The sequence below is a fragment of the Capricornis sumatraensis genome, chromosome 22 (assembly GCF_032405125.1).
Source record: "Capricornis sumatraensis isolate serow.1 chromosome 22, serow.2, whole genome shotgun sequence".
NCBI classification, from domain to species: Eukaryota; Metazoa; Chordata; class Mammalia; order Artiodactyla; family Bovidae; genus Capricornis; species Capricornis sumatraensis.
Genome location: NC_091090.1, coordinates 21,688,521 through 21,713,902, shown reverse-complemented (window position 1 = coordinate 21,713,902; position 25,382 = coordinate 21,688,521). Strand labels below are relative to the sequence as shown.

At 46.6% G+C, this 25,382-nt stretch overlaps 2 protein-coding genes and 1 non-coding gene across 6 annotated transcripts; 2 read left to right on the top strand and 1 right to left on the bottom strand.

Annotated features, from left to right (window-relative positions):
- Positions 1-11,825: 11,825 nt before the first annotated feature.
- LOC138069846 (U6 spliceosomal RNA) lies at positions 11,826-11,932 on the top strand. Its single transcript, XR_011144114.1, has one exon. It is a non-coding gene; the product is annotated as a U6 spliceosomal RNA (small nuclear RNA).
- A 789-nt stretch (positions 11,933-12,721) lies between these two features.
- CRIP3 (cysteine rich protein 3) lies at positions 12,722-15,505 on the top strand. Of its 2 annotated transcripts, XM_068994221.1 has the most exons (8): positions 12,722-12,764; positions 13,026-13,120; positions 13,541-13,598; positions 13,694-13,825; positions 14,561-14,632; positions 14,725-14,819; positions 14,908-14,965; positions 15,132-15,505. In XM_068994221.1, exons 1-8 carry the CDS (start codon positions 12,722-12,724, stop codon positions 15,191-15,193), a joined length of 615 nt encoding a protein of 204 aa, XP_068850322.1. In that variant the 3' UTR covers positions 15,194-15,505. The 2 variants fall into 2 exon arrangements, with proteins under 2 accessions (XP_068850322.1, XP_068850323.1); XM_068994222.1 differs by lacking the exon at positions 14,908-14,965 and having other exon boundaries at positions 15,132-15,255.
- Positions 15,469-21,926, bottom strand: SLC22A7 (solute carrier family 22 member 7). 3 transcript variants are annotated; one of them, XM_068994217.1, is made up of 10 exons: positions 21,456-21,926; positions 20,703-20,830; positions 20,435-20,589; positions 20,162-20,330; positions 19,022-19,145; positions 18,584-18,693; positions 17,896-18,110; positions 17,606-17,714; positions 16,678-16,884; positions 15,469-16,286 (listed from the first exon to the last, which is right to left on the bottom strand). In XM_068994217.1, the coding sequence occupies exons 1-10, from the start codon at positions 21,849-21,851 to the stop codon at positions 16,232-16,234; spliced, it is 1,668 nt and encodes a 555-aa protein (XP_068850318.1). In that variant the 5' UTR covers positions 21,852-21,926; the 3' UTR covers positions 15,469-16,231. The 3 variants fall into 3 exon arrangements, with proteins under 3 accessions (XP_068850318.1, XP_068850319.1, XP_068850321.1); XM_068994218.1 differs by having other exon boundaries at positions 20,703-20,806; XM_068994220.1 differs by lacking the exon at positions 16,678-16,884 and having other exon boundaries at positions 20,703-20,806.
- Positions 21,927-25,382: the final 3,456 nt, after the last annotated feature.

Below are 25,382 nucleotides of genomic sequence, written 5' to 3'. Positions count from 1 at the left end.
AATTATTTGTTCTAGTTCTGTGAAAAATATGGCTGGTAGCTTGATAGGGATTGCATTGAATTTGTAAATTGCTTTGGGTAGTATACTCATTTTCACTATATTGATGCTTCTGATCCATGAACACGGTATATTTCTCCATCTATTAGTGTCCTCTTTGATTTCTTTCATCAGTGTTTTATAGTTTTCTATATATAGGTCTTTAGTTTCTTTAGGTAGATATATTCCTAAGTATTTTATTCTTTTCGTTGCAATGGTGAATGGAATTGTTTCCTTAATTTCTTTTTCTACTTTCTCATTATTAGTGTATAGGAATGCAAGGGATTTCTGTGTGTTGATTTTATATCCTGCAACTTTACTATATTCATTGATTAGCTCTAGTAATTTTCTGGTGGAGTCTTTAGGGTTTTCTATGTAGAGGATCATGTCATCTGCAAACAGTGAGAGTTTTACTTCTTCTTTTCCAATTTGGATTCGTTTTATTTCTTTTTCTGCTCTGATTGCTATGGCCAAAACTTCCAGAACTATGTTGAATAGTAGCAGTGAAAGTGGGCACCCTTGTCTTGTTCCTGACTTTAGGGGAAATGCTTTCAGTTTTTCACCATTGAGGATAATGTTTGCTGTGGGTTTGTCATATATAGCTTTTATTATGTTGAGGTATGTTCCTTCTATTCCTGCTTTCTGGAGAGTTTTTATCATAAATGGATGTTGAATTTTGTCAAAGGCCTTCTCTGCATCTATTGAGATAATCATATGTCTTTTATTTTTCAATTTGTTAATGTGGTGAATTACATTGATTGATTTGAGGATAATGAAGAATCCTTGCATCCCTGGGATAAAGCCCACTTGGTCATGGTGTATGATCTTTTTAATGTGTTGTTGGATTCTTATTGCTAGAATTTTGTTGAGGATTTTTGCATCTATGTTCATCAGTGATATTGGCCTGTAGTTTTCTTTTTTTGTAGTATCTTTGTCAGGTTTTGGTATTAGGGTGATGGTGGCCTCATAGAATGAGTTAGGAAGTTTACCTTCCTCTGCAATTTTCTGGAAGAGTTTGAGTAGGATAGGTGTTAGCTCTTCTCGAAATTTTTGGTAGAATTCAGCTGTGAAGCCATCTGGTCCTGGGCTTTTGTTTGGTGGAAGATTTCTGATTACAGTTTCAATTTCCGTGCTTGTGATGGGTCTGTTAAGATTTTCTCTTTCTTCCTGGTTCAGTTTTGGAAAATTGTACTTTTCTAAGAATTTGTCCATTTCTTCCATGTTGTCCATTTTATTGGCTGATAGTAGTCTCTTATGATCCTTTGTATTTCTGTGTTAATTTTAATCTTTTTAAATGTACTGAGACTTGTTTTGTGACCTAACATATAATCTATCCTGGAAAATGTTTTATGTGAGCTTGAGAAGATTGTGTATTCTGCTGTTTTTGGATATTCTGTGTATATCTGTAAGATCTAGTTAATTTAGTATTGTTCAAGTCCTCTATTTCCTTAGTGAACTTCTGTCTAGATGTTCTGTTCATTATTGGAGTATTGGAATCTCCCAATCTCCCACTGTTGTTGTAGAACTGTTTCTCTGTTCAATTGTGTCAATATTTGATTCCTATATTTTGGGTTTCTGTTTGACATGTATGCATTTATAGTTTCTATATCATCTTAATGAGCTGACTCTGTCAATGTATAATGACTTTCTTTGCCCTTTAACAATTTTTTATTTTTTAATTTAAAGTCTACTTTTTATTTAAAGTTTAATTTTAACATGGCTACCTCATCTCTCTTTTGGTTACTATTTGCATGGAATGTCTTCTTCCATCCTTTCAACTTATATGTGTGTTAGGATCTAAAGTGAGTTTAAAGTGAGTCTCTTGTAGACAGCATATAGTTGGATTTTTTTTTTCATCCATCTGCCAGTTCTTCTCTTTTAATTGATGGGTTTTATTTCTTTATATTTAAGGTGATTATTGGTAAGAAAGTACTTATGATATCTTGCTATTTATTTTCTTCTATCTTATCTCATATCTTTTTTGTTCCTCAGTTCCTTCAATACTGAATTTTGTTTAATTTATTTTCAATGTATTGTTTTGATCCTCTCTTTATTTCCTTTTCTATATATATTTTAGATTTCTTCAGTGGTTACTGAGTGGGATTATAATTCACATCTTAAATTTTATAACAGTCTCATTTGAATTGATACCAACTTAGCTTCAATACTGTACAAAAAATTCTTATTTTGCTCCTATATAGCTCCATCTCTCTCCTTATGTTTTGTCACAAATTACATCTTGATATATTATGTGTTGATTAACTAGTTTCATAATTATTGTTTTTTGTGTTTTTCTTTTTAAAGTTAATCAATTAATTTTAATTGGAGGCTAATTACTTTACAATATTATAGTGGTTTTTCCATACATTGACATGAATCAGCCTGTGTGTTTGTCTTTTAAATTATATAGAAAACAAGGAGAGTGGTCACAAACCAAATAATACTGGCTTTTATATTTACTATGTTACCTTTCCCAGATTTCTTTCTCCTCTGTATGGCTCTGAGTTATTGAGTTACTGTCTATTGTCCTTTTATTTTAACCTAAAGACTTCCCTTTAGCATTTCTTGTAGTCTAGCATTGTCTAATAGTGATAAACTCCCTCAGGTTTCACTCTCTAGGAAGGCTTAAGGTTTTAATTTCCTCTTTGTTGTGAAGGATAGTTTTGTTGGATTCTTGGTTGAGAGTTTCTTCTTTTAGCATTTTATGGCACCCCAGTCTTCTGACCTCCATGATTTTTGATGAGAAATCAGCTGTTAATCTTATTGAAGATCCCTTGTACATGATGAGTCACTTCTCTTGTGCTGCTTTCAATATACTCTCTTTGTCTTTTGTCACTTTGATTGTAAAGTGACTTGGTCTGGATCTCTTTGAGTTTGCTCTGTTTGGAGTTTGTTCTACTTCTTGGATGTGTAGATTCATGTCTTTTGATGAATTTGGAGAGTTTTCAACCATTATTTTTTGCCACTTTTCACTGTCTCCTCTTTCTGTAACTCCCATAATGCATATGTTGGTCTGTTTGTTGGTGTCCTATGCGTCCTTTAGGCTCTGTTTATTTTTCCTAACCATCTTTTCTTTCTGATACTCACATAATTTCAGTAGTTCTCTCTTCCAGTTTACTCATTTCTCTCCTGCCAACTTGAATCTAAAGCTGTTGAACCCCCATAGTGAGTTTTTCATGTCAGCCACTGTACTTTTCAGTTCTAGAATTTTATTTGGTTCTTTTTATATCTTTATATTGATATTTTTTCATTCTCCTGGGGTTTTTTTTTTGTCCATTATTTTCTTTAGCTCTTTGAGCATATCAAAGACAGTTGGTTGAAAACATTTGCCTAGTAAGTACAGTGTCTGGGCTTCCTTGGTGATGGTTTCTATAAATTTCTTTTTTTCCTATGAATGAACCATATTTTCTTTATTCTTTTTATACCTTGTGATTTTTTAGTTTAAAACTGGACATTTTGACTATTATAACTTGTCAGCCTGGGAATCAAATCCCCTTCCCAGGGTTTGCTATTGATTGTTGAAGTCTGTAGCCATCATTTGTTTATTGAGTTTTCCAAACTGTTTTTGTTAAGACTGTATGTTTGTGTGTGGTCCTTAAATCTCTGTTCCATTATCACAGCAGTCAGTGACCTGATGGAGATTTCTTTAAATGCCTGGAGTGGAAAATCGAATAAAAACAGACTAAAACCCCACCTCTCCTGGTCTTTGCAGACACTGACCTGGGGGGGTGCTAAGTACTTCAGTGCTAAGCCAATTTTCCTACAACTCTGCCTTAACCTTCACTTTCTGGCTGCATGAAGCGCAAAGTTTAGCTGAACATGCAAGCCTCAGGTCCTCTCAGGTCTTTTCTGAACCTTTATCTGTCCCTGGGCATGTATTTTTCATCCGGAATTTCCCCATACACCTGGTAGCCATCTAGAGTTCCTATTTCCCTGTGTCTTCCTCATCAGTCTTCTCAACTTTTAGATTTGTCTCCTGGTTGTTCCATTCACTGTTTCTTTATCTAGGCAGCCACTGGTAGTATATGTCTTTAAATGGTTTCAGTGAATGTTTTGAAAGCTGCTCCAGCTTGAGGGAAGCAAAACAGGGTCAGCCTTAGCACAGATCCTTCAGGGAACCACCAAACAAGGCAAAATCCACAGCTACAATCTTTTGAGAACAAGGTGCATATTGCCATATTGCTTTCTCCTGGTACTAGCAAGCTATACCAGGAATGTGGACTGCTATCCCAATGGCCACCTCCAAGCTGTGGAATAAGACATGTTAGATAGGTAAGCAAAAATGCTGCAATGCTTTTTTACTGAAATTTTGCAGCTGCTTTTTTCATTAAGCACACCACTGGCTGGACTCCATTGTAAAATTTTTATTAGATTCCAAAGTTCTCAAGAAGATGATTCTGTCAGTTTTTGCCAGCTTGATGATAACTTCAGTGGAGGAACTGATTCTTGGAGCTCTCTGCTCTGCCATTTCTGTGACATTACAGTATATTACTTTTTGAGGAACTGTCAATCTGTTTTCCACAGCAGCTGTACCACTTTACATTCCTACCAGAAATGTGAGGTTTAATTTTTTCCACATCTTTCCAACACTTTTTAAGAATATATATTTATTTTTTAATTTTTAAAATCTATTTGTTTATTTTTGTCTATGCTGGGCCTTCATTGCTGTGCATGGGCTTTCTCTAGTTGTGACAAGTGGGAGCTACTCTCTAGTCATGATGTGTGGGCTTCTCATTGCGGTAGCTTCTCTTTTTACAGAGCCTTGGCTCTAAGGCGCACAGGCTTCATTAGTTGTGGCACATGGGCTTAGTTACCTCATGGCACATGGAATCTTCCCAGACCAGGGATCAAACCCTTGTTCCTTGCATTGACAGGAGGATTCTTAACCACTGGACCTCCAACACTTGTTACTTTCTGTTTTACTTTTTTAATTATAGCCATCCTAGTGGGTATGAATTGGTATCCTTATTGTTTTGATTTGCATTTCTTTAATGATTAATGATGTCAAGCATCTCTTTATGTGCTTATCAGCCATTTGTGTATCTTCTTTGGAGAACTGTCCAAATCCTTAATTAGGACTGTTTTGGTTGTAACAGAAACTGAACTCACACTGCTTAAGAAAAAAGAAAAAAAAATGAATAGATGGTAATTTGTGGTTTGGTAACTAAGAAACCAAATCAGAGTTAGATCCAGGATGTCAAAGGTGTCATTGGGCCTCTTTGTTCCCCATTTCCTCACCTCTGCTTAACTTCTCATTTTCTCTTCACTAAGGGGCAAGTTAAGCCCTGCAGTCTCAAGTTACCATTGTTTTTACAGGCTTCTATGTAGGAAATGAGAGTGTATCTTTCCTTATAGCTCCAAAAAAATCTCAGGGAGGATATTGATTCATGTGAATTGGGCTACATTTCTATCTTTGAACAATTACTGTGGCCAAGTGGATGAAGTATCCAGACCAAGCCTCAGTCATTAGCTCACCCTGGGAAGGAAGGGTCTACCTTGCTGAGGAATCTAGACTAAGTTGAATTAATGTGCACTAAGGAAAATGAGATTCTCCAAAAGAAATGCTTCTAAGTAGAAAATAAAATGTTCATTTAGTACCTTCTTTGTTTAGCCTTCTTCTTTGTGGCTTTTTATCAAAAGATGGGTGCTCAGGTTTTTATCTCCACTAAGATACTAGTAATTGCTGCCCTTTTTTTGATGGTGAGGTGTGGGGTATACGAGATTAGAAATAAAGACCTTATAGCTCTACATGTTCCAAAAGCTCAGGAGAAGAGGAGAAGGAACCCAATCATTTTGGAGTTGGGAAGAGGGTAGAACTTGGCTTCTGATTCTGTGAACTTGAACTTCATAGAGGAACTGAAAGACTTCTCTATAAAAAGGTAAGCATTTGCATTTGTCGAAATTCATAAGATTAAACTGTTTTAGTCTCATTACAAAGTCTCATGACCTGAAAGGACTATTCTTGTACATTATAAAATAAAATAAAAAATTACCCCCAGACCTTAGTGAGAAGATGAGGAAGTTGCAGATAGTTTCCACCAAGGAGCACTGTCACCATCTATCAGATTTGTAAGTAAGCTGACCACCAACTTTTACTCCTCTGTTTCCAGTATATGCATATATTTTTCATGCTGCCGATTATTTGGAGATCATTTTTAAATATACACTTTAAGATGAAATGCACATTCCCAAGTAATACTTGAGAAGCCAAGTCCATCTTTGCATGGAAAACCAGCATTTAAAGCTGTTATTGATTTCTTCACAAGTGTATGTTTTGGGCTCCCCTGGTGGCCCAGCAGTGAAGAATCCACCTGCAATGCAGGAGATGCAGGAGACATAAGTTCGATTCATTGGGAAGACCCCCTGGAGGAGGGTATGGCAACCTACTCCAGTATTCTTGCCTGGGAATTCCCTTGGGCAGAGGAGCCTGGTGGGTTACAGTCCACAAGCATATGTTTGAAGGCAGCCATGGTAAAGGGTCAAGAAGTCCTTTCTGACAGTCTTGATTCTGAATTAGTCCAACTGATGCCACTGAATCACAAAATGTAGTTCTCTCAGTTGCCCTAAGCAGCTAACCACAGGTAGGTAATACAGAGTGCTCTCAACAGGTTCATCTGATGGCAAGTTGATGCTGAGAAACAAAGGAAAAATTGGACAGACTGTTGAAAGCTTCATAAATAATGTTGATTATGCAGCAGCAATTATCTACAAGTGGGAGGATTAGTGTATTTTAAGAAAGTATTTCAGTTTTGTGTGTATGTTTCTATTTTTGTGTGTGTTTTTTTTTTCACTTTTCATTTATAAAAAGTACAGCTTTCTAGTTGGAGGGGATATTCAAAACATGGAATGAGAAAGCACAGGGTTATGGGTAATAAAGGTTGAAAAACACAATGATAAAGAGATGAGACTGATTTTTCGATAATATACAGAACTGAGTGAAACCTTTTAAAGGAGTCATTGTAGATACAAATTTTGATAATGCCTTAAAAGTAACAAGCATATGACCATGTACTTGAAAAAGTCTACAATAGTATAAAATAAGTGATTTATAGTTGTAATTAAAACTCATTGCAGCACTAACCTGACATATGATAACATATCAGTAAGGTGCTTTATAGTTTATATAACACTTTCCTGCAGTCTCTCCTTTGCCATATATTTAATGATGGCATAATTGTGCTACCTGCTAATTTGACTTAATTAGTAAGTTCTTGTGAATGACTGTAATTAGAGGGACTGATTTACTGCCCAAGCAAATTTTCAGTTCTCTTTTTACTTTATTAGTTACAATCACGATCAGTTTAAATCTTATTCCATTTTGCATCATACATGCTGATCCTTATGTATATTAAGAAACAACTACTGATTCTTATTCCTTGACAGCTGAACTCCTCTTGCTCCAGGGCTTTTGTTATAACAAAACTTTCAACCCCTACCAGTCCACTGATAACTGCACATATCTCCCACTGGTCCTCATCTACTCACACGGGAGGGATACTTGTGTCCAACATTTAATATTCATTCACCAAAAAATATTTATTGAGCACCATGTGCCAGAAATTGAGCAAGACACTGGAAGCATACATAGTCCTGGGTCCTGCCTTCACAGGGTCACAGACTAATGGGGTAGACAGAGCCGAGATTGTGGCAGGAGAGGTGGGCAGAAAGTTGGCAGACTTCTTTTTCCTCATTTGATTCAGCACTCAGGAAGGGAAAACATAGCTATCATAGGTTGCACTCCCTCTACCCTCAGCACAGGATGCTGTAGGAGGGAGTGCCTGGGGCCAATAGCCTGGTACTAAATAGGTGAGGGGGAGAGCTGAGGTCAGGCAGGAATTAGTGAGGTGAAGATATTGGAGAAGCAAGTTCCCAGAAAAGACGTAGCATCTGCAAAGGCCCTAATGCAGGTAATAACTTGGCAGATTTAAGAAGCTCGTTTAGTATAATTAGAGAACTTGAGGCAACAGGAGAAATGGCTTAGAAGACTGGAAAGGTGGAGAATCCTAGAACCAAGTTAAAAATTTTATCTTGAGGGACTTCCCAGGTGGGCCAGTGGTTGAGAATCTGCCTGCCAGTGCAGGGGACACAAGTTTGATCCCTGGTCTAGGAAGATACCACATACTGCAGGGCACCTGAGCCCATGCACCACAACTACTGAAGCCAGCATGCCTATAGCCTGTGCTATGCAACAAGAGAAGCCACCACAATGAGAAGCCTGTGCACCACAATGAAGATTATCCCCAATGCCACAACTACAGAAGCCCTGCACACAGCAACGAAGACCCAATACTGCCAAAAATACATTAATTAAGACAATACTTTATCTTGGTGCTAAGAAGCCATGGAAAAGTTTCAATGACATTTCCCTGCCTCTTGTATCTCAACCCATTAGTTACCTGGATAGGCCCTCTTATCTTCAGGTACAGAGATGCTGTGCAGACAAGTGTAGTATCCTTTCAGACTGAAACACATGGATAGCTTAGCAGAAACCATACTTAGGAGCATCAGGTAGGAAAATATGAACTCAAGAGTCAGATGCATGAAGGTCTATTAATGTATAATGTTGAACACATTTCTTAACCTCTCCAAGCCACTTTCCTTTTCTGTACAGTTGGTAATGTAACATTGAAATCCATTACCACATTGTTGTTAGATCAGAAATAACAAGTACAGTACCTGTGATTGGCATTCCATAGGTGTTAGCTGCCACTATTTTAGCAATGCTCCATTGCTAGCACAAATTTCAAACCCTCTTGGGGAATGGAATCACAAAATAATATATCATCAAATTGTGAAGAAACCTTAAAGATGTCTGTATATGATGCTTGGGTTTTTTCTGCAACACTGATGAACAGTTGGTTTGTTCTCCAGCATTACTTGTAACATCCAAAGACAGGAAGCTCACTACTGTCCGAAGCAGCCACTCCATATTTGGCTGTATTAGCAGGTTCTTTTCTTGGACTGAATCGACATCTGCTCCCCTATGACTTCTGTTCAGGGACCTCAGTAGTAGTAACACCTCTCCCCTGTGACAGTCCTTCAGGTGCTGGAGGTCATTATCTCCATTTACCACTCACCTAGAGTTGAAAAGCTTGTTTTTTCACCTAACAACAATGATAAAAGGGTCAATTAATCAAGAAAACAATTACAAAACATATATATACCTAACAATACAACATAAAGTGTTAATGGGAGATTTTAATAGTAGCTTACTCCTTGGAAGGAAAGTTATGACCAACCTAGATAACATATTCAAAAGCAGAGACATTACTTTGCCAACAGAGGTCCGTCTAGACAAGGCTATGGTTTTTCCAGTGGTCACGTATGGATGTGAGAGTTGGACTGTGAAGAAAGCTGAGCGCTGAAGAATTGATGTTTTTGAACTGTGGTGTTGGAGAAGACTCTTGAGAGTCCCTTGGACTGCAAGGAGATCCAACCAGTCCGTTCTAAAGGAGATCAGTCCTGGGTGTTCATTGGAAGGACTGATGCTAAAGCTGAAACTCCAGTACTTTGGCCACCTCATGAGAAGAGTTGACTCATTGGAAAAGACTCTGATGCTGGGAGGGATTGGGGACAGGAGGAGAAGGGGATGACAGAGGATGAGATGGCTGGATGGCATCACTGACTCGACGGACATGAGTTTGAGTAAACTCCGGGAGTTGGTGATGGACAGGGAGGCCTGATGTGCTGTGATAAATGGGGTCACAAAGAGTCGGACACAACTGAGTGACTGAACTGACTGAGTAGTTGTTCAGTTGCTTAGTGATGTCCAACTCTGATCCCATGGACTGCAGCATGCCAGGCTTCCCTGTCCTTCACTGTTTCCTGGAGTTTGCTTAAAGTGATGTTCCATTGAGTCAGTGATGCCATCCAACCATCTCATCCTCTGTCTTCCCCATCTCTTGCCTTCAATCTTTCCCAGCATCAAGGTCTTTTCCAGTCAGTCGGCTCTTCCCATCAGGTGGCCAAAGTGTTGGAGTTTCAGCTTCAGCATCAGTCCTTCCAATGAATATGCAAGATTGATTTCCTTTAGGATTGACTGATTTGAGCGCCTTGCAGTCCAAGGGACTCTCAAGAGTTTTATCCAGTGCCACAGTTCAAAAGCATCAGTTCTTCAGCACTCAGCCTTCTTTGTGGTCCAACTCTCACATCTATACATGACTACTGGAAAAGCTATAGCTTTGACTGTATGGACCTTTGTCGGCAAAGTAATGTCTGCTTTTTAATATGCTGTCTAGGTTGGTCATAGCTTTTCTTCCAAGGAGCAAGTGTCTTTTAATTTCATGGCGGCAGTCACTGCCCACAGTGATTTTGGAGCCTAAGAAAGTCTGTCACTGTTTCCATTGTTTCCTCATCTATGCCATGAAGTGATGGGACCAGATGCCATGATCTTTGTTTTTTAAACATTGAGTTTTAAGCCAGCCTTTTCACTCTCCTAGTAGTTCAGTTCAGGTCAGTCGCTCAGTCGTGTCCCAACTCTTTGCGACCCCATGGATCGCAGCACACCAGGCCTCCCTGTTCATCACCATCTCCCGGAGTGCACTCAGACTCATGTCCATCAAGTCAGTGATGCCATCCAGCCATCTCATCCTTGGTCGTCCCCTTCTCCTCCTGCCCCCAGTCCCTCCCAGCATCAGAGTCTTTTCCAATGAGTCAACTCTTCTCATGAAGTGGCCAAAGTACTGGAGTTTCAGCTTTAGCATCATTCCTTCCAAAGAAATCCCAGGGCTGATCTCCTTCAGAATGGACTGGTTGGATCTCTTTGCAGTAAGGGACTCTCAAGAGTCTTCTCTAACACCACAGTTCAAAAGCATCAATCTGCGGCGCTCAGCCTTCTTCACAGTCCAACTCTCACATCCATACATGACCACAGAAAAAACCATAGCCTTGACTAGACGGACCTTAGTCGGCAAAGGAATGTCTCTGCTTTTGAATATACTATCTAGGTTGGTCATAACTTTTCTTCCAAGGAGTAAGCGTCTTTTAATTTCATGGCTGCAATCACCATCTGCAGTGATTTTGGAGCCCAAAAAAATAAAGTCTGACACTGTTTCCACTGTTTCCCCATCTATTTCCCATGAAGTGATGAGACCAGATGCCATAATCTTCGTTTTCTGAATGTTGAGCTTTAAGCCAACTTTTTCACTCTCCTCTTTCACTTTCATCAAGAGGCTTTTTAGCTCCTCTTCACTTTCTGCCATAAGGGTGGTGTCATCTGCATATCTGAGGTTATTGATATTTCTCCTGGCAATCTTGATTCCAGCTGGTGTTTCTTCCAGTCCAGCGTTTCTCATGATGTACTCTGCATAGAAGTTAAATAAGCAGGGTGACAATATACAGCCTTGGCGTACTCCTTTTCCTATTTGGAACCAGTCTGTTAGGTCATAAAAGTCCTTTATTCTGATTACAATATCCTTATCAGATATATGTTTGCAAATACTTACTCTCATTTTGTGGGTTTATATTTCTTTGAAATGTCCTTTGAAGCATTGCTGAACTACTTTTAATACTAAAATAGGAATATGTAATTGTTTGAAATTATACTTTTAAATTTAATAAGCATTATAATTTTCTGAGCAAACCATGTTTTGACCACGTTTGGGGGCTTCCAAACTAAGAGTTTTGAATTCATTATGGGATCTATCATAATGATAGTTATCACTTTATAGCATTTAGGTGCCAGGTGCTGTTTGAGCACTTTGCACGTATTAACTTATGTAATTCTCACCACAATCCTATGAGGAAGAAATTTATTTCACTACTCATTGTACAGAGAAGAATGGAGGCAGGTGCTCACTTTGGCAGCACAAACACTAAAACTGGAACGATACAGAGAAGATTGGTATGGTCCCTGCACAAGGATGACACGCAAATTGGAGAACCCTTCCATATTTTTACAAATTGAAAGAGTAGCATCGAAACATTTACATTACTGTATGTAAAATTAGACAGCCAGTGGAAATTTGCTTTATGAGGCAGGAATTCAAATCCGGTGCTCTGTGATAGCTCAGAGGTGTGGGATGGGGTGGGAGGTTGGGGAGGGAGATTCAAGAGGGAGGGGGGCATATGTATACCTACCCGATGGCTGATTCACGGTGATTTATGGCAGCAACCAACACAATATTGTCAAGCAATTATCTTCCAATTTTTTTTAAAAAAGAATGGAGGCCAAAAAAAAAAATGGAGGCAGAAGAAAGTTAAGTAATTTGCCTGAAGGAAAGTAAGTTAAGTAATTTGCTCAACAGAGATGAGCTCCGGATTCCGTTCTTAACCGTCTGCTACTAATGAAGTGAAATTAAACCATTTCAAAGAATGCCTGACTCCTCACATCGGGGAAATAATAGTGTTTTCCTGGCGTCTACACTGTGAACAGTTTTCCCCTCTTTACCAACCAGAAACTATTGCCACCTTTCTAGGCGTCCTCGTTACTCCGTCCCCTCCCAGTCTAGCCTCAGGCCTTCTCTCCTGTCCTCTGGTCCGAGACAGTTGTTGGAAGTAAAAGTCGCCTGCGTTCCCCAGGTGGAGTCGGTCTAAATTTCTGCCGGCGATTGGAACCAAGAAGCAGCAGATTCCGCCCTAAGAGGCTCGGGGCCAAGCCGTGGGCGGGGCCAGCAGAGGGGGCGGGAACTGAGCCAAGGCTGACTCGCCTCTGCACTGTACGGCACCTGCAGCTCAGCGTGGCGCCATGAGCTGGACCTGCCCGCGTTGTCAGCAACCAGTTTTCTTTGGTGAGGCCTGGGTGGAGAAAGGGGAGAAGACGGGGCAAGTGAGAGCTACTGGGTTCCCTGAGGACGCAAGGAGCTGGCGACTAGTTCCGGACCTTCTTTCCACCTGTGGGTTGCTGGGCACTCGGGCGGAATGGAGCTGGCCTCCCGGAGACACTCCCCCTCGCCTCTAGGAGCCAGGGTGGGCGGGAACAAGAGGGGAAAGGAGGGCGCCTTCTGCTTGGCCTGGTTCCCCTCTGCCCGATTCCACCTTGTCCTCCACAGCAGAGAAAGTGAGCTCCCTGGGCAAGAACTGGCACCCATTCTGCCTGAAATGTGAGCACTGCCACAGCGTCCTGTCCCCAGGAGGGCATGCAGAGGTGAGGCCTGGCTAGGGCGCACAGCTCTGTATCTGTCACTATCCCTGAGATACCAGCCCCCGCGCCCCGTTTCAGTCCCATCTGCCCACCAAAGGCAGCTTCAGTAGCCAACTCCCAAGATCACCTACCCAATAGGCACCATACAAGCCAGGATGTGGGGAGCCTGAATTGTGCTGATAGATCCCGAGGCTTTTGTGGGGTAGGGGAGGGAAGCAGCTGTGCTTCCTGACCTGCTCTTTCCCTTTTTCCCTGGCCACTGTGGCAATTCTAGCATGCCAGCTCACCCCTCACTCCTCCCATTCCCTCCAGCCCAGGCCAGTAGACAGCCACACCTGGCAGCTGTCTTGGGGAAAAGCCTGTGGGGCACAGGAGAGGCCCTGTTGAGCCCTAAGCAGTCCTCTTCCCTCTGCTTGTACCTAGCACAACGGAAGGCCGTATTGCCACAAACCATGCTATGGGGCTCTCTTTGGACCCAGAGGTAAGTACCAGTCTGGAAAGGGCCAGGGGATAGTAGAACCCTCTGTGTGCCTGGGAGCTGGAGACTCAAGCCTACCTCCCCTCTTCTCTCTGCAGGGGTGAACATTGGTGGTGTGGGCTCCTACCTCTACAAACCTCCCACTCCCACACCTGCCAGCATCACTCGCCTTAGTCCCAGCAGCTTCAGCCCCCCCAGGCCCAGGACTGGCCTCCCTCAGGGCAAGAAAAGTAAGTGAGATTGGGAGGTGGGGCCAGGTGGCAGTATTCCACCTAGTCCTCCCCTTCACATGCCTACAGCTTTGTTCATGGCAAAGTCTTCTCCGTGGCTCCTTTTCTAATATTTCCTCATGTCACCTACTGGGAAAGAGGTAAATTGGGCAGATGGCATTATCACTCCCACTTTACAGGTGAGGAAACTATGGTCTGTAGAGGGCAAGTGAACTTGTGCAGTCACACAGTTAATCAGAGGCAAAGCTGGCCTAGAACTCAGTCCTCTCCCAGGTCAGGGCCGTGGAAGGAATAACCTAGTGTGAAGGGTCACTGAGATGGGCCAGCCCCTCACATTCTTTCATTTCTCTCCCTCCCTGTTCCTTCATCCCCTGAGTGGACAGTGACACTGTGCTCCCCAACACCTGACACCCCTGCCCTGGCCAGCTCCTGTATCAGCTCAGGTTTCCTGAGGATTGGGTTGCTGACAGAGTTGGGCTGGTGGGCACCTGAGGCCCTGGGAGGATGAGAAGGGAGCAGGTGGTCCCTCCTGCAGACAGGGATGAGGCAGGAGATGGAGTCAGAGGGGACTCAGCTCTGCCTGAGAAAAGCAGGCTCATGTCCATGTGGGTGGGAGGCTCTGGGATGAGCCTGGCTTTTGGAAGAGGACAGTGCCATATACAAGTCAGGGCTGATGGGCCCTGATTAGGCTTGGCTCCCACCTTAGCCCTAGCTGGGGGCCTCTTCCTCTTAAAGGCCCTCCCCACATGAAGACATTCACTGGGGAGACCTCGTTGTGCCCGGGCTGTGAGGAACCCGTCTATTTTGGTAAGTGACAACAGAAGCTAGTGGAGGGAGGTGGTGCCAGGCAAGTGGGCCTCCCTGCTCTGTCCCTGGAACTACCACCTCTCCTCCACCAGCTGAGACGGTGATGTCTTTGGGCAGAAATTGGCACCGACCCTGTCTGAGGTGCCAGCGGTGCCGGAAGACCCTGACTGCTGGGAGTCACGCTGAGGTGAGCAGGGCAGGGGTGGGTGACTATGCTGGGAGGGAGGCTGGAAAAGAGCCAAGCTGAGACGTCTCTCTTTTTCTCTGTGTCCCAGCATGACGGCGCCCCCTACTGCCACATTCCCTGCTATGGCTACCTGTTTGGCCCCAAAGGTGGGCAGCCCCACCCCAGACACTGGGCCTGAAGTATGGCATGTGGGTCTGTGTGGACAATTTCCCCTGTGGTCAAACACACTGCAGGCCCCTCCGAGTTCCCTCCAGCCTTCAGCCCAGCAACCCCCAGCCCCAAGGCCCTTGGTAATGGGGTTCTCTCCTTCAGGTGTGAACATTGGTGATGTGGGCTGCTACATCTATGACCCCGTGGAGATAAAATCTAAATGAAATACTCACAGGAAAGGTCACACTAACCCGGGTCTTCCATCAACCCCTCCATGGTCCAGTGGAAGCTACAGAATTTTCTAGTCCCAAGACAGTGGGAGAAGGTGGGATTCTGGTGGCCTGGGCCTAGGCTCCATGGTAGACCAGAGTCTAGACTTTCTCTGCCATCTCCTCCCTCTCCCATTCCTATCTGGTCAGGGACACAGGCCACATCACTTGAAGGGTAGCCTCTTGGTCTTTCCAATCGCTTGACCCAGCAAATTCTGTAACTTCAAGGTACTCATAAAATGTGTGTTTATTTTCGCTTCTCCAATAAAATGTTAGCTCCCATGCCTTCAATTCTTCTTTAGACATGAGGCCTAGACAGTGGGTTGCAGGGTGGGGAGTGTAGGGGTGAGGGGGTGCATTAACCTGCAGAGTGCCTGGGAGGTAGCAAAGTCAGCCACAGGAACAAAGAGCTCTGTTCTCCTGGCTCCCTGGCTCTGGCACCAGGCAGCCCCAGCCCCACACAGTGGACAGCATGCCCACCAGACCTACTGGTACCAGAAGTACCATAGGACAGTTATTTCTTTAGCACCATGTCTAGAAGAAGCACCTTAGCATCTCATTTGAGCATGAGAGGAGATAGATCCTGTGGTGAGGTCTGCTAAGAGGCTTCATTATCCATTTGAGAGATGACCAGAAAGGGAAAGTCACAAGCCCAAGGTCACCCAGAAGTCAGTGACAAAGCTGGGACCAGAACCCAGGGCCAGACTCAGTGGCTTTTCATCCAGGGCTTATCCCACAGCTCCAGGGGCACCTCTATTTACAAAATCCTCCCAGCCATGAGAGGGGTCCCAGACTTCTCCAGCAGCCCACTGCATTCTGGGAAGCTGCTGTTTTACCGGAGGCCAAATAGTCAGACTGGATGAGAACAGAGAGAGAGCAACTGCAGCCCCAGGCAGGGGGCTCGCTGCCCCCAGCCCCAGTCCCAGGGCCTGCCCTTCTGTTCTCTTAGCCCCTGCTGCAGAACTTCTGTAGAGGGCCTGGCCTCAATACCACTCAGTCTTGGACCTGCTTCATGGGCATCTCTTCCTCCTGAAGACTGGATGGGGCACTGGGGAGGAAGGAGTCATGAGCAATGGTGGGGTTTAGCCTCTCAGCCAACCACCCCAGCCTGCCCCTGAGGGCTGGCCTGGGGCTCCCCCCAGCTCTTGACATGCAAACACATGCACTCCCACAAGTGACTCCCACACATGCCTGACACATCCCTGACATGTAGGCATACTTGAGTGTGTGTACACATCCTCTTCTTCCTGGACACACACACAGGTATGGACTCATGGACACTTTTATACACACTGCAGGTCATGCTGCCATGCACACTTGCACACATGACTGGATACACATGTGCTGACATGGCTCCCTCTCTGAATCTTAGATGTCAGGGACCTGGGCACCCATACCCACATGCACGTGCTCACACAGACACAGTCCTGTGCACACACCTCTTCCTCTCCACATCTTGGATGGTCTCTGGCAACTGTGCCTGCTTTGTCTCTGGTAGCAGGAGGGCAGTGCAGGCAGCCAGCAGGGCGATCCCCCCATAAGCGAGCTTGGGCAATGACAGCCATACTCCGTCCAGCAAGGCTGCCAGTGGGGCCAAAGACCCCCCTAGCCGGCCCACCAGTGCAGTCAGCCCCATCCCCGTCTGTCTGTTCAGAAAGAGGACGGAGGAGAGGGCTGGTACTTGAAATTACTTGTAGTCATGCCTCACGGGGCTCCCCTTCTGGGCTGGCAGGCCCTGGTGCCCCCTTCTCCCCAGACAGCTAAGAAAACTGGGGCTTCTTTCAGGTGGTCTTCCCACCCACCCCCAAGCCCAGGGGCCCTCGAGCCAGCACCCACAGGAGGATGGGCTCCTGTTCTGATAGTACCAGTCAGGTACTGCAGAAGGAAAATAAAGAAGTCATTAGAAAGAGGATGGGGAGAGGGTGGTGTGAAAGGAAGAGGTCAGCAGCTGAAACAGACTGCTGTGCTAGAGAAGACAGAGGGCTTTCTGAACATGCCCAGCTGTCTGCCCATTTCCTCTCCACCTGTCAGTAGCTACCTGAAAGAGCCTTATGTCCAGAGACAACCCCTCAAGGGCAGCTTTGCTTAGGCTGTAGTGAGTAGGATGGGATGAGTTGGACAGATGGGGCCTTTTGCGACTGTTTTCTTTTAAAGGAGCCCCAGAGAAGTTGTCTGACTTTGCTCAGGGTCACTCTGTAAAGATTAAATGCCCCACCTCTTCCCAGATTTAGACAAACGCAGAAGGCTCAGATTAGGTCTGTAAGGAATGGATGACAGGGACCGGGGTACGGTGTACGTGTCTAGGATGTTAGTAAGAGATGTGACTAACAAGCCCTCCCTCCAGGTGTCTTGCCTGGGACCCCTCACCTGAGCACGGTAGGGTACAACTCCGACGTGAACAGGTAGGCAGTGGTGAAGGCAGCTTCAGAAAAACCTTTCCCCATCACCGCCAGGGCGGTGCTCCACGACTTCATCTCTGGAGGGAAAGGGGTTCAGTCAGTGAGCCGGCCTTGCCGGATAACCGAGGTTCTCCCAGGATAGGAGGTGCAGTCTCGGGTGAGGGCGGGACTTAACGGGCCTTGAGTCAGGGCTTCCGGGATGGGGTGGGGCGGGTTCTCGGCCAGGGGGCGGGGCCTACGGGAATGGGCGGGGCTCACCGGGGGACACCAGTATCCTGAAGCCCAAGGCGAGCGCGGAGCCAAGCAGCGTTCCCGCCATCGTGAGGCGGCGTCCTGCGTGGCGCACCGACAGATAGACCAGCAGCTTGGAGGGCAACTCCACGGCCCCGAACACCAGCTGCGTCAGGTATACGTTCAGGCCTAGTCCCGACACGTCCAGGCTCACGCCGTAGTAAGAGAAGTTCACTCCAAACCTGAGGAGGTCGCGATGCCGCTCAGGGGTCCTCCTTCGCGCCCCATTGTCCTCTCAGGAGCCTTAGGCCTTTTAGAGGGACCATCTCTCCCCACCTTCGGAGCCCACTGCCCATGACCTTCCCAGTCCCCATAATCCCTTCTGGTGGCCCAAACGCCCTTACCTAATCTTCACAACAACCCCGTGAGATAGGAACTAATAGCGTCCTGTCGTACAGCAGAGGCACTGAGGCTCAGGGTGCTAAGTGACCTACCTGTCCAAGGGCTCACTAGGAAGCGGCAGAGCTTGCATTTGACCCCACGTATCTCTGACACCGGCTCCAACCTGACCTTCCAGAGTCCAGTCCCTCCAGAAGCTGACCCTCCCGCCACCCGCAGTTACAGTTTCACTTGTCCCGTGTCCTCTCACACTCAGCACCAGCTGGAGCCCGCCCCTCCCCCACCCCACCTGGCCCAGGTCAGGCTCCCTCCTCACCACACCACCATGCAGCACAGTGAGATGTGTCGAAGCCGTGGTGTCCGGAACAGGTCTAAATACGAGGGTCTTCGGACTGTCCGCTCCGCGGCAGCCACTTTGTTCAGGGCCTGGTGGGGGAGGAGGAGGGTTTGTGATGCTGGAGTCGGCTGTGAGGCCTGAGCAAGGTACCTTGTTCTCCCTGGATCTCTATCCTCTGCTGCAGTAGAGGGGGAGGGGATGCAGGTGGGAGCTGAGTAGGGTGGGCCCTGAGCAAAGGGTGTGGCCCACCAGGGCCAGTAGGACATCCTGAAGAGTTTGGGACGTTCTACTGGGGTCCAGGAGCTTTTCTTGCACAGTGTGGACCCCAGGAAGGGGACCCTTGACACAACCTGCTGACCCCCACGCTCACACACAAGCATGCACTTGCACACAAGCACAACATGCATTCACTCTCACCTCCCGGCTCAGGCTGTCCTCACCCACAGGCCGCCCATTGAGCCTGGCACAGTGGAGCAGGTACCTGTGGGCCTCTTCCACACGGCCCTGGGTCAGAAGCCAGCGGGCAGATTCAGGCACCCACCTGGGGGACAGGAGGAGGCCCTTCAGTCAGAGTCGCCGCCCTAAGCCACATCTCCCTCCTGGGCACACCTGTCTGCCTCCAGGCTCTTCCCCACACAGTACCCTCAGCCTGGAACATGTTCCCTTCCCAAGCCCTCCTCATCTGATGAACTATTCATCTGTTAAGGCCCAATTTCATAGCCACCTCTGCCCACTCTTCTTTGCCGAGGCCTAGGTACCCCACAGCCTGGGATTCCCTGCTCTGCTCGAATGAATTGGTCTCACTCCCAAAACCTCAGCCCCCAGCAATAGCTATCACTTCTCCCACAGGTGACCAGGAGGGCAGAGGATGAAAGAGAGACAGACACACAGACATACCCAGAGGGATCATCCAAAACCAGTTCACTTGGGGGAGGCAGTGAAGTGGCCACCTCACCCAGCCTCTCACCCTCCTGTCTGGACTCCTGTGCTGGCTTTGCCCCAGCCCCACTCGTCCCGGGCACCAGCCTGTTTGTGCTTTGCTCTGTCTCTCCATCCCCAGCTCCCCTGTTGCTCTGTCTGTGCCTCTGAATCTGCCTTTCAGTCCTGGTCTCTCACTGTCTCTCAGCAGTTCTGTCTCTGTCATTCCATCTCTATCTATATTTTGTTCTCTCTGTCTCTCCTTCACATGCCCGATGCCATCCTCTTTATACCGATGTTTGTCTCTCTTTCTCTTTCTTGGTCACTGACTGTTTCTCTTCATCTCAGTTTCTCTTTCAAATCTCGTCCATGCGTGTGTGTTCAGTCGCTCGGCCGTGTCTGACTCTTTGCAACCCCATGGACTGTAGCCCACCAGGCTCCTCTGTACATGGGATTCTCCAGGCAAGAATACTGGAGTGGGTTGCCATTTCTTCCTCCAGGGAATCTTCCTGACCCAGGGATCAAACCCGCGTCTCCTGCATTGGCAGGTGGATTCTTTACCTCTGAGACACCTGGGAAGTGATTCATTCTGTCTCTGGCTTCTGTGTCTCCCACTCCCCAGCTGCCCACAAGTCTCACCAGAGGGTAAGGATGCCTGGGGCACAAGGCAGGGTGACAGTCAGCAGGAGCCATCGCCAATCCCGTATCAGGTAGCCGATCAGTCCCAACAGCATCACACCCCCTGTCCAGAAGGTGCTGCTCAGGACACCTGCCACGGTCCGGTGTCTCACGTCCAGCCACTCCAGTTCTGGGCCAGGGCAGGGGTTGGAGGCAGGAAGACAGTTAGCAAGGGCCAGATGGGCTCAGTCTCACCTTTGACTGTAGGTCCTACCCATTCTTTGCGTGCCTTACCCAGTGGCATCACAATGATGGTGAAGCCAGCCAGAGCCATGCCAGTGAGGGTTCGAGTGATGGCAAACATGATGTAGCTGACTGAGGCTGCAGACGCCAGGCCCAGCACCAGGGAGCTCACGTAGGCCACCAGCAGCAGGCGGCGCCGCCCAAACCTGCACAGGGGTCACACAGGGTCAGCACCCTGTAGACGGGAAGTCCCATACTACAGTTAGTGGAAGACGGTTCCCCACCCCACTCCGTATTGGCCCCCTCTACCTCACCCGACCTGTCAGACAGGTATCCGTAGGCCACGGCCCCCACCAGCACACCGGCGAAGAAGAAGGTGGAAGTGGCTTTGTTCAAGCCTTTCTGCTCACACACAAGGTCCCACTGCAGGAACAGGCAGGGAGGGGCCTCCTATGGGCATAGGCCCCTTCCAGCTGGTACCAATCCCTCTTCTCCCAGACCCTGGGGCTTTCTGAGGTCAACTGTGCCATCCTGGTACCTCCATGTAAGATAATAAGTCCCCAACTATTCCCTCCAGCTTGTGGGTAGAAAACTTTGCCCCCTACCCCAGTCCTGCAACCTCAGTTTTTTCCCATGGAAGGCCTTGACTATGACAAGAGTTATGCTCCTTCCCAGACAGACTGTCCCCCACCTCCTCCTCCATCCTCCAGATGAATTACATAAATCCTAGACCTGGGGCCTGGAAAAAAGAAGGGAGAGAAGGAGTCTTCTATTGTTTTTCCACCTCTTAGAACAGAAAAACCCTTCTCAAATCTCTGCCCCAGCTCCCTGGAGCCAACTTACTCCTCCCTTGCCCTAATCACCTCCCAAGTGGTAATAGCAGTTCTTACACAGGGCCTTTACCACAAGCCAGGAACTAAGCTCAGTGCTTTAAAGTTATAGACCCCATCTACAGATTGGTAAATGGTGACTCTCAAAGGTAAAGTAATGTATCTAATGCCCACATGGTAATCACCCAAGGCAATGGCAGACCCATTCACTCACATGTCCCCCAACCTCCCAGCTCGGGTACCTCGGTTGCAATGGTGGAGGAGAATTCCGAGTGGTTGTACTCCCAGCCCTGAGGACAGGACACTGTGGAGGGCTCACCCTCTGGTTGCTCCCCAGGGTCCTGCCCCTCTCCCCACAACGTGCTGTTGGGGAGGGCCTGCGGATGGGTGAAGCGGAGGCAGGCGCTGAGCCTGCCATCAGGCTCCCGGGGCAGGTGGGCCTCCAGCCATGCATCCTGGTTGCTGAAGTTGTCCGGGGCCCCAGGCAGGGCACAGTGGTGGGCTGGCACAGCAGCCAGGAAGATGGGCAAGAGGAAGTGCATGGGCAGCAGCACCCGGGGCAGGGCCAGCAGGACCACATTCCGCAGCTGGAAGGGCCCAAAGCCGCCCACCTTCTCTAGCAGCTCCTCGAATCCCATGCTGCTTACCCACCAAACTTCTCCTGCGTGGACTCCCTCTATAGTGCCCAGCACAGCTCAAACCACCCACCACTTGAACCCTTGGACTCTGGAGGCGGGAGAGACAGACTGATGAGCAGAAAGCCTTCAGTCAGAATCCAGCCCTCAGGGGCTGGCCCAGGATGGGGCCCTCCCAGGTCTCCAGGGATCCCTGCCTGTCTGGCTTAGTTCCCTGGGAGAGGGGGGGAAGAGGGGGGAGGGGCTGCCATCCACTCAGAAGTCACTGACATTGTGGCTCTGTGACTTACATATTGGTGCTCAAGGACCAAGTGGGGTAACCTTGAGCTGCCAGGGGGTAGCTGGGTGTGTGGGAGATGAGGCCCTAGCCCCTTGGTCAGCAGCACTTCCAAGGGTCCCTAAAAGGAGAAGTCCCCTGGAGCACAGTGCCAGCTCTCCCTGGATGCCCTTTGTCCTATGAAGCCTTAGTTCATCTGTGTCTATTTGTAGCCACAGCCTGGCCGGCAGCTCGGTATTCAAGACCGAAATCTAGGTCCTAACCAGGTGAAGGGTTCTTCCGGCTGAGAACCCTTCCCGTACACAGGAAGGGAACACGAGGCCTTCCTGTACTTCTACCTGGAGCGTATGTCCCAGGCAGAAACACACCTGAAACCACACCAGACAGTCTGGCTGACCTGGGGATCCCAGACCCATTACCCTTCCATTTTTTCACTCAGGGTCTCTTCCCATACACACAGTCCCATCTGCCTGCCCTCTGACTCTATTTCAGGAGCTTCCCAGATTACCTTGTGGTGAATGGGGAGTGATGGTAGGGAAGGAAGGAGTTTGCCAAGGTCTTGACCTAGTTGCCTGCAGTGAATGCCTAAGACTCAGAATTTGTCTGATCTCCCCCCTCAGTTCTCATTCATGGCCCCTGCCATGAAAGCACAGTGGAAGCCATCAATGTCAGACTCGTTCTGATCTGATTCTACCAGGTTGGCAAAGCTGGGAGATTGTCACATCGTATTCCAAGGGCTCTAGATTTCTAAGCAAATAAGCTTCTCAAGGGCCTAAGCTGAAAAAACAATTTTTTTTGGAAAATCTCTCATTTAATCTAGCCCCCTCTTTGAACAGATAAGGAGAACAATTTGGGAGGCTGAGAACACCTCTGCCTGGGGTCACCAGCCACTGACTCAGCAGCAGAGAGAAGACCTGGACCCCTGACTCTGGCCCCAGTCTTCAACCCAAGCTGCTGAGCTGGAGATGTTCCAGTCTGCGCTAGGCTGGACTCCCTGAGAAAGCTCTGGGGAAAGAGCTACATTGTTGATATGGTGATGCTAGTAGACTTGGGAGTGATTTGGTGGTGATGACGGGTGATAGTATTAACAAGAGCTGTTGAGTCTCTAATGCAACCTCAGCATTTTGTAAGGTAGAAAGATGCCTCTGCCACAGTCCCTGCCCTCACTGAACAAGCAGTCTGGCAGGAGGGTTAAAACAAGTGATAGAAGCCCCTCCCACTGGCTCCAGTCTCACCCCTCTCAAACCTGCCCCACCCCCTACCCCCACCCCACCCCCCACCCCGACACACCCACTGTAATGAACATTTTAAAACACAGATCCAACAGGGTAATGTCTGTTTGAAACCCTTTATCAGGGACTTCCCTGGTGGTCCAATGGCTAAGACTCCATGTTCCCAAAGAAGGGAGTCCAAGTTCGATCCCTGGTCAGGGAGCTAGATTCCATATGCCACAGCTAAGATCCCACAACATGCAACTAAGGGTTCACATGCCACAGCTTAAAGATCCTATGTGTTATAACTAAGACCTGACATAAATAAATAAGTATTAAGGAAATAATCGTAGTAGCCAAAAGGTAGAAGCAACCCAAAGTCTATCAGTCGATGAATGTATAAACAAAATGTGGTCTATCCCTACAACAGAATATCATTCAGCCTTAAAAAGGAATGAAGTACTGATAAGATCTAAACATGGGTCAACCTTGGAAACGTGCTGGGTAAGGAAGGCAGTCACAAAGAGCCACGTATGGTGCAATTCCAATGATATGAAATGTCCAAAATAGGCAAATGATACAGACACAGAAAATAGACTAGTGGTTGCCTCGGGCTTGAGGGGTTGGGGAGAAATGGGAGTGATTGCTGATAAGTATGGTGTTTCTTTCTGGAGCTGATGGAAATATTCTAACTTTGATTGTGATGACTGGTTGTACAACTCTATGAATATACTAAAAACAAGGAACATCTGTATTTTAAGATGTTGGGTGTAAACATCGTTTTTCAGAATAGTAGGTATAATATGCTCCTCTATTTATAAGAAAGACATATGGAAAGAGTGCTATTATTATAAACCTAAAAGGTCTGAGATGGTACACACCAAGGGGTCCACAAGGATTGCCTCTAGATGGTCAGGTTTGTGGATGGGAGCCTTTTGTGTTTTATTTTACATGCTTTTAGCACTTGCCTGTTTATTACAAACATGACCTGCTTTTGACATTTTTGAACAAGAAGGAAGGTAAAAGCATGTGGGGTTCCCACTGAAAGCTAGTGAATCAGGCCCTAGAGCTCCCTTGCATCATGTCAAAAGAAAGAAACAGGAGACGGTTACACAGGCTCTGGGATGTCAGAGCTGTGGTGGGGTGGTCTTCTCAGAGGGAGAGCAGGACATCAAAGCCTGCGTCCTTTTCCCTCGGATCCCAGGCAGTGCTGGGAGTCTGCCCTGGGACAGAAGTTGTTTATGTATTGTCTAGGTGAAAGATTCACACATACTGAACCTAGGGTCCAAAATGCAGAAAGTATAGCAAGTACACTCCACTGCAGCCTCCCTCCCCCCACCCCCCTGGCCTCCCAAAGCAACCAGAGGCCTCTGACTCATCTAAATAGGTGGACATTACACACACAGTCCTTTTACTAGATACAAAAAGCCCCCTCCTTCATGGCAGAGCTTCACAGCACCCTACAACATCACATGCTCTATTAACAGGCCCCCATTAAATGGACATTTAGATTGTTTCTCAGCGCTTGCTTTTTACAGGTTTACAGTCTCTGATCCAAACAATTGAAAATCTTTTAGAATTCAGAATACATTTAGAGTTAGAAAGGCAACTCAGTGTATAGTCCATATATTGGGAAACACCCCAATAGGACCTAAGGCAGCATCCCATAACCAAACACATTAATACTTCACTGCAAATATGTATGGTAAGTGGAATTAATAAAGACTATAAATGGTCTTGTCAGGTTTGTATATCAAATGAGTTGATGCTGATCTAATGGGATGTCTGTCTCCCAGTTTTCAGAACTTTCTGGCTTTTGGAATTGTAGATGAGGCTTTGTGGAGCTCAAAGGATGTTGCCATGAATTACTTAGGACATATAATTTGGTGAGTTTACAGGTATATCCTTAAAGATACATTTCTAGGAGTGGAGATGCTGGGTCAGAGGCTCTGTTCATTTGTGATTTTCATAGATTTTGCTAGAATACTGATCATTATTCTTCCTTGTCTATAAGCTGCTGTACTTTCTGGTTTTCCAAACACTTGT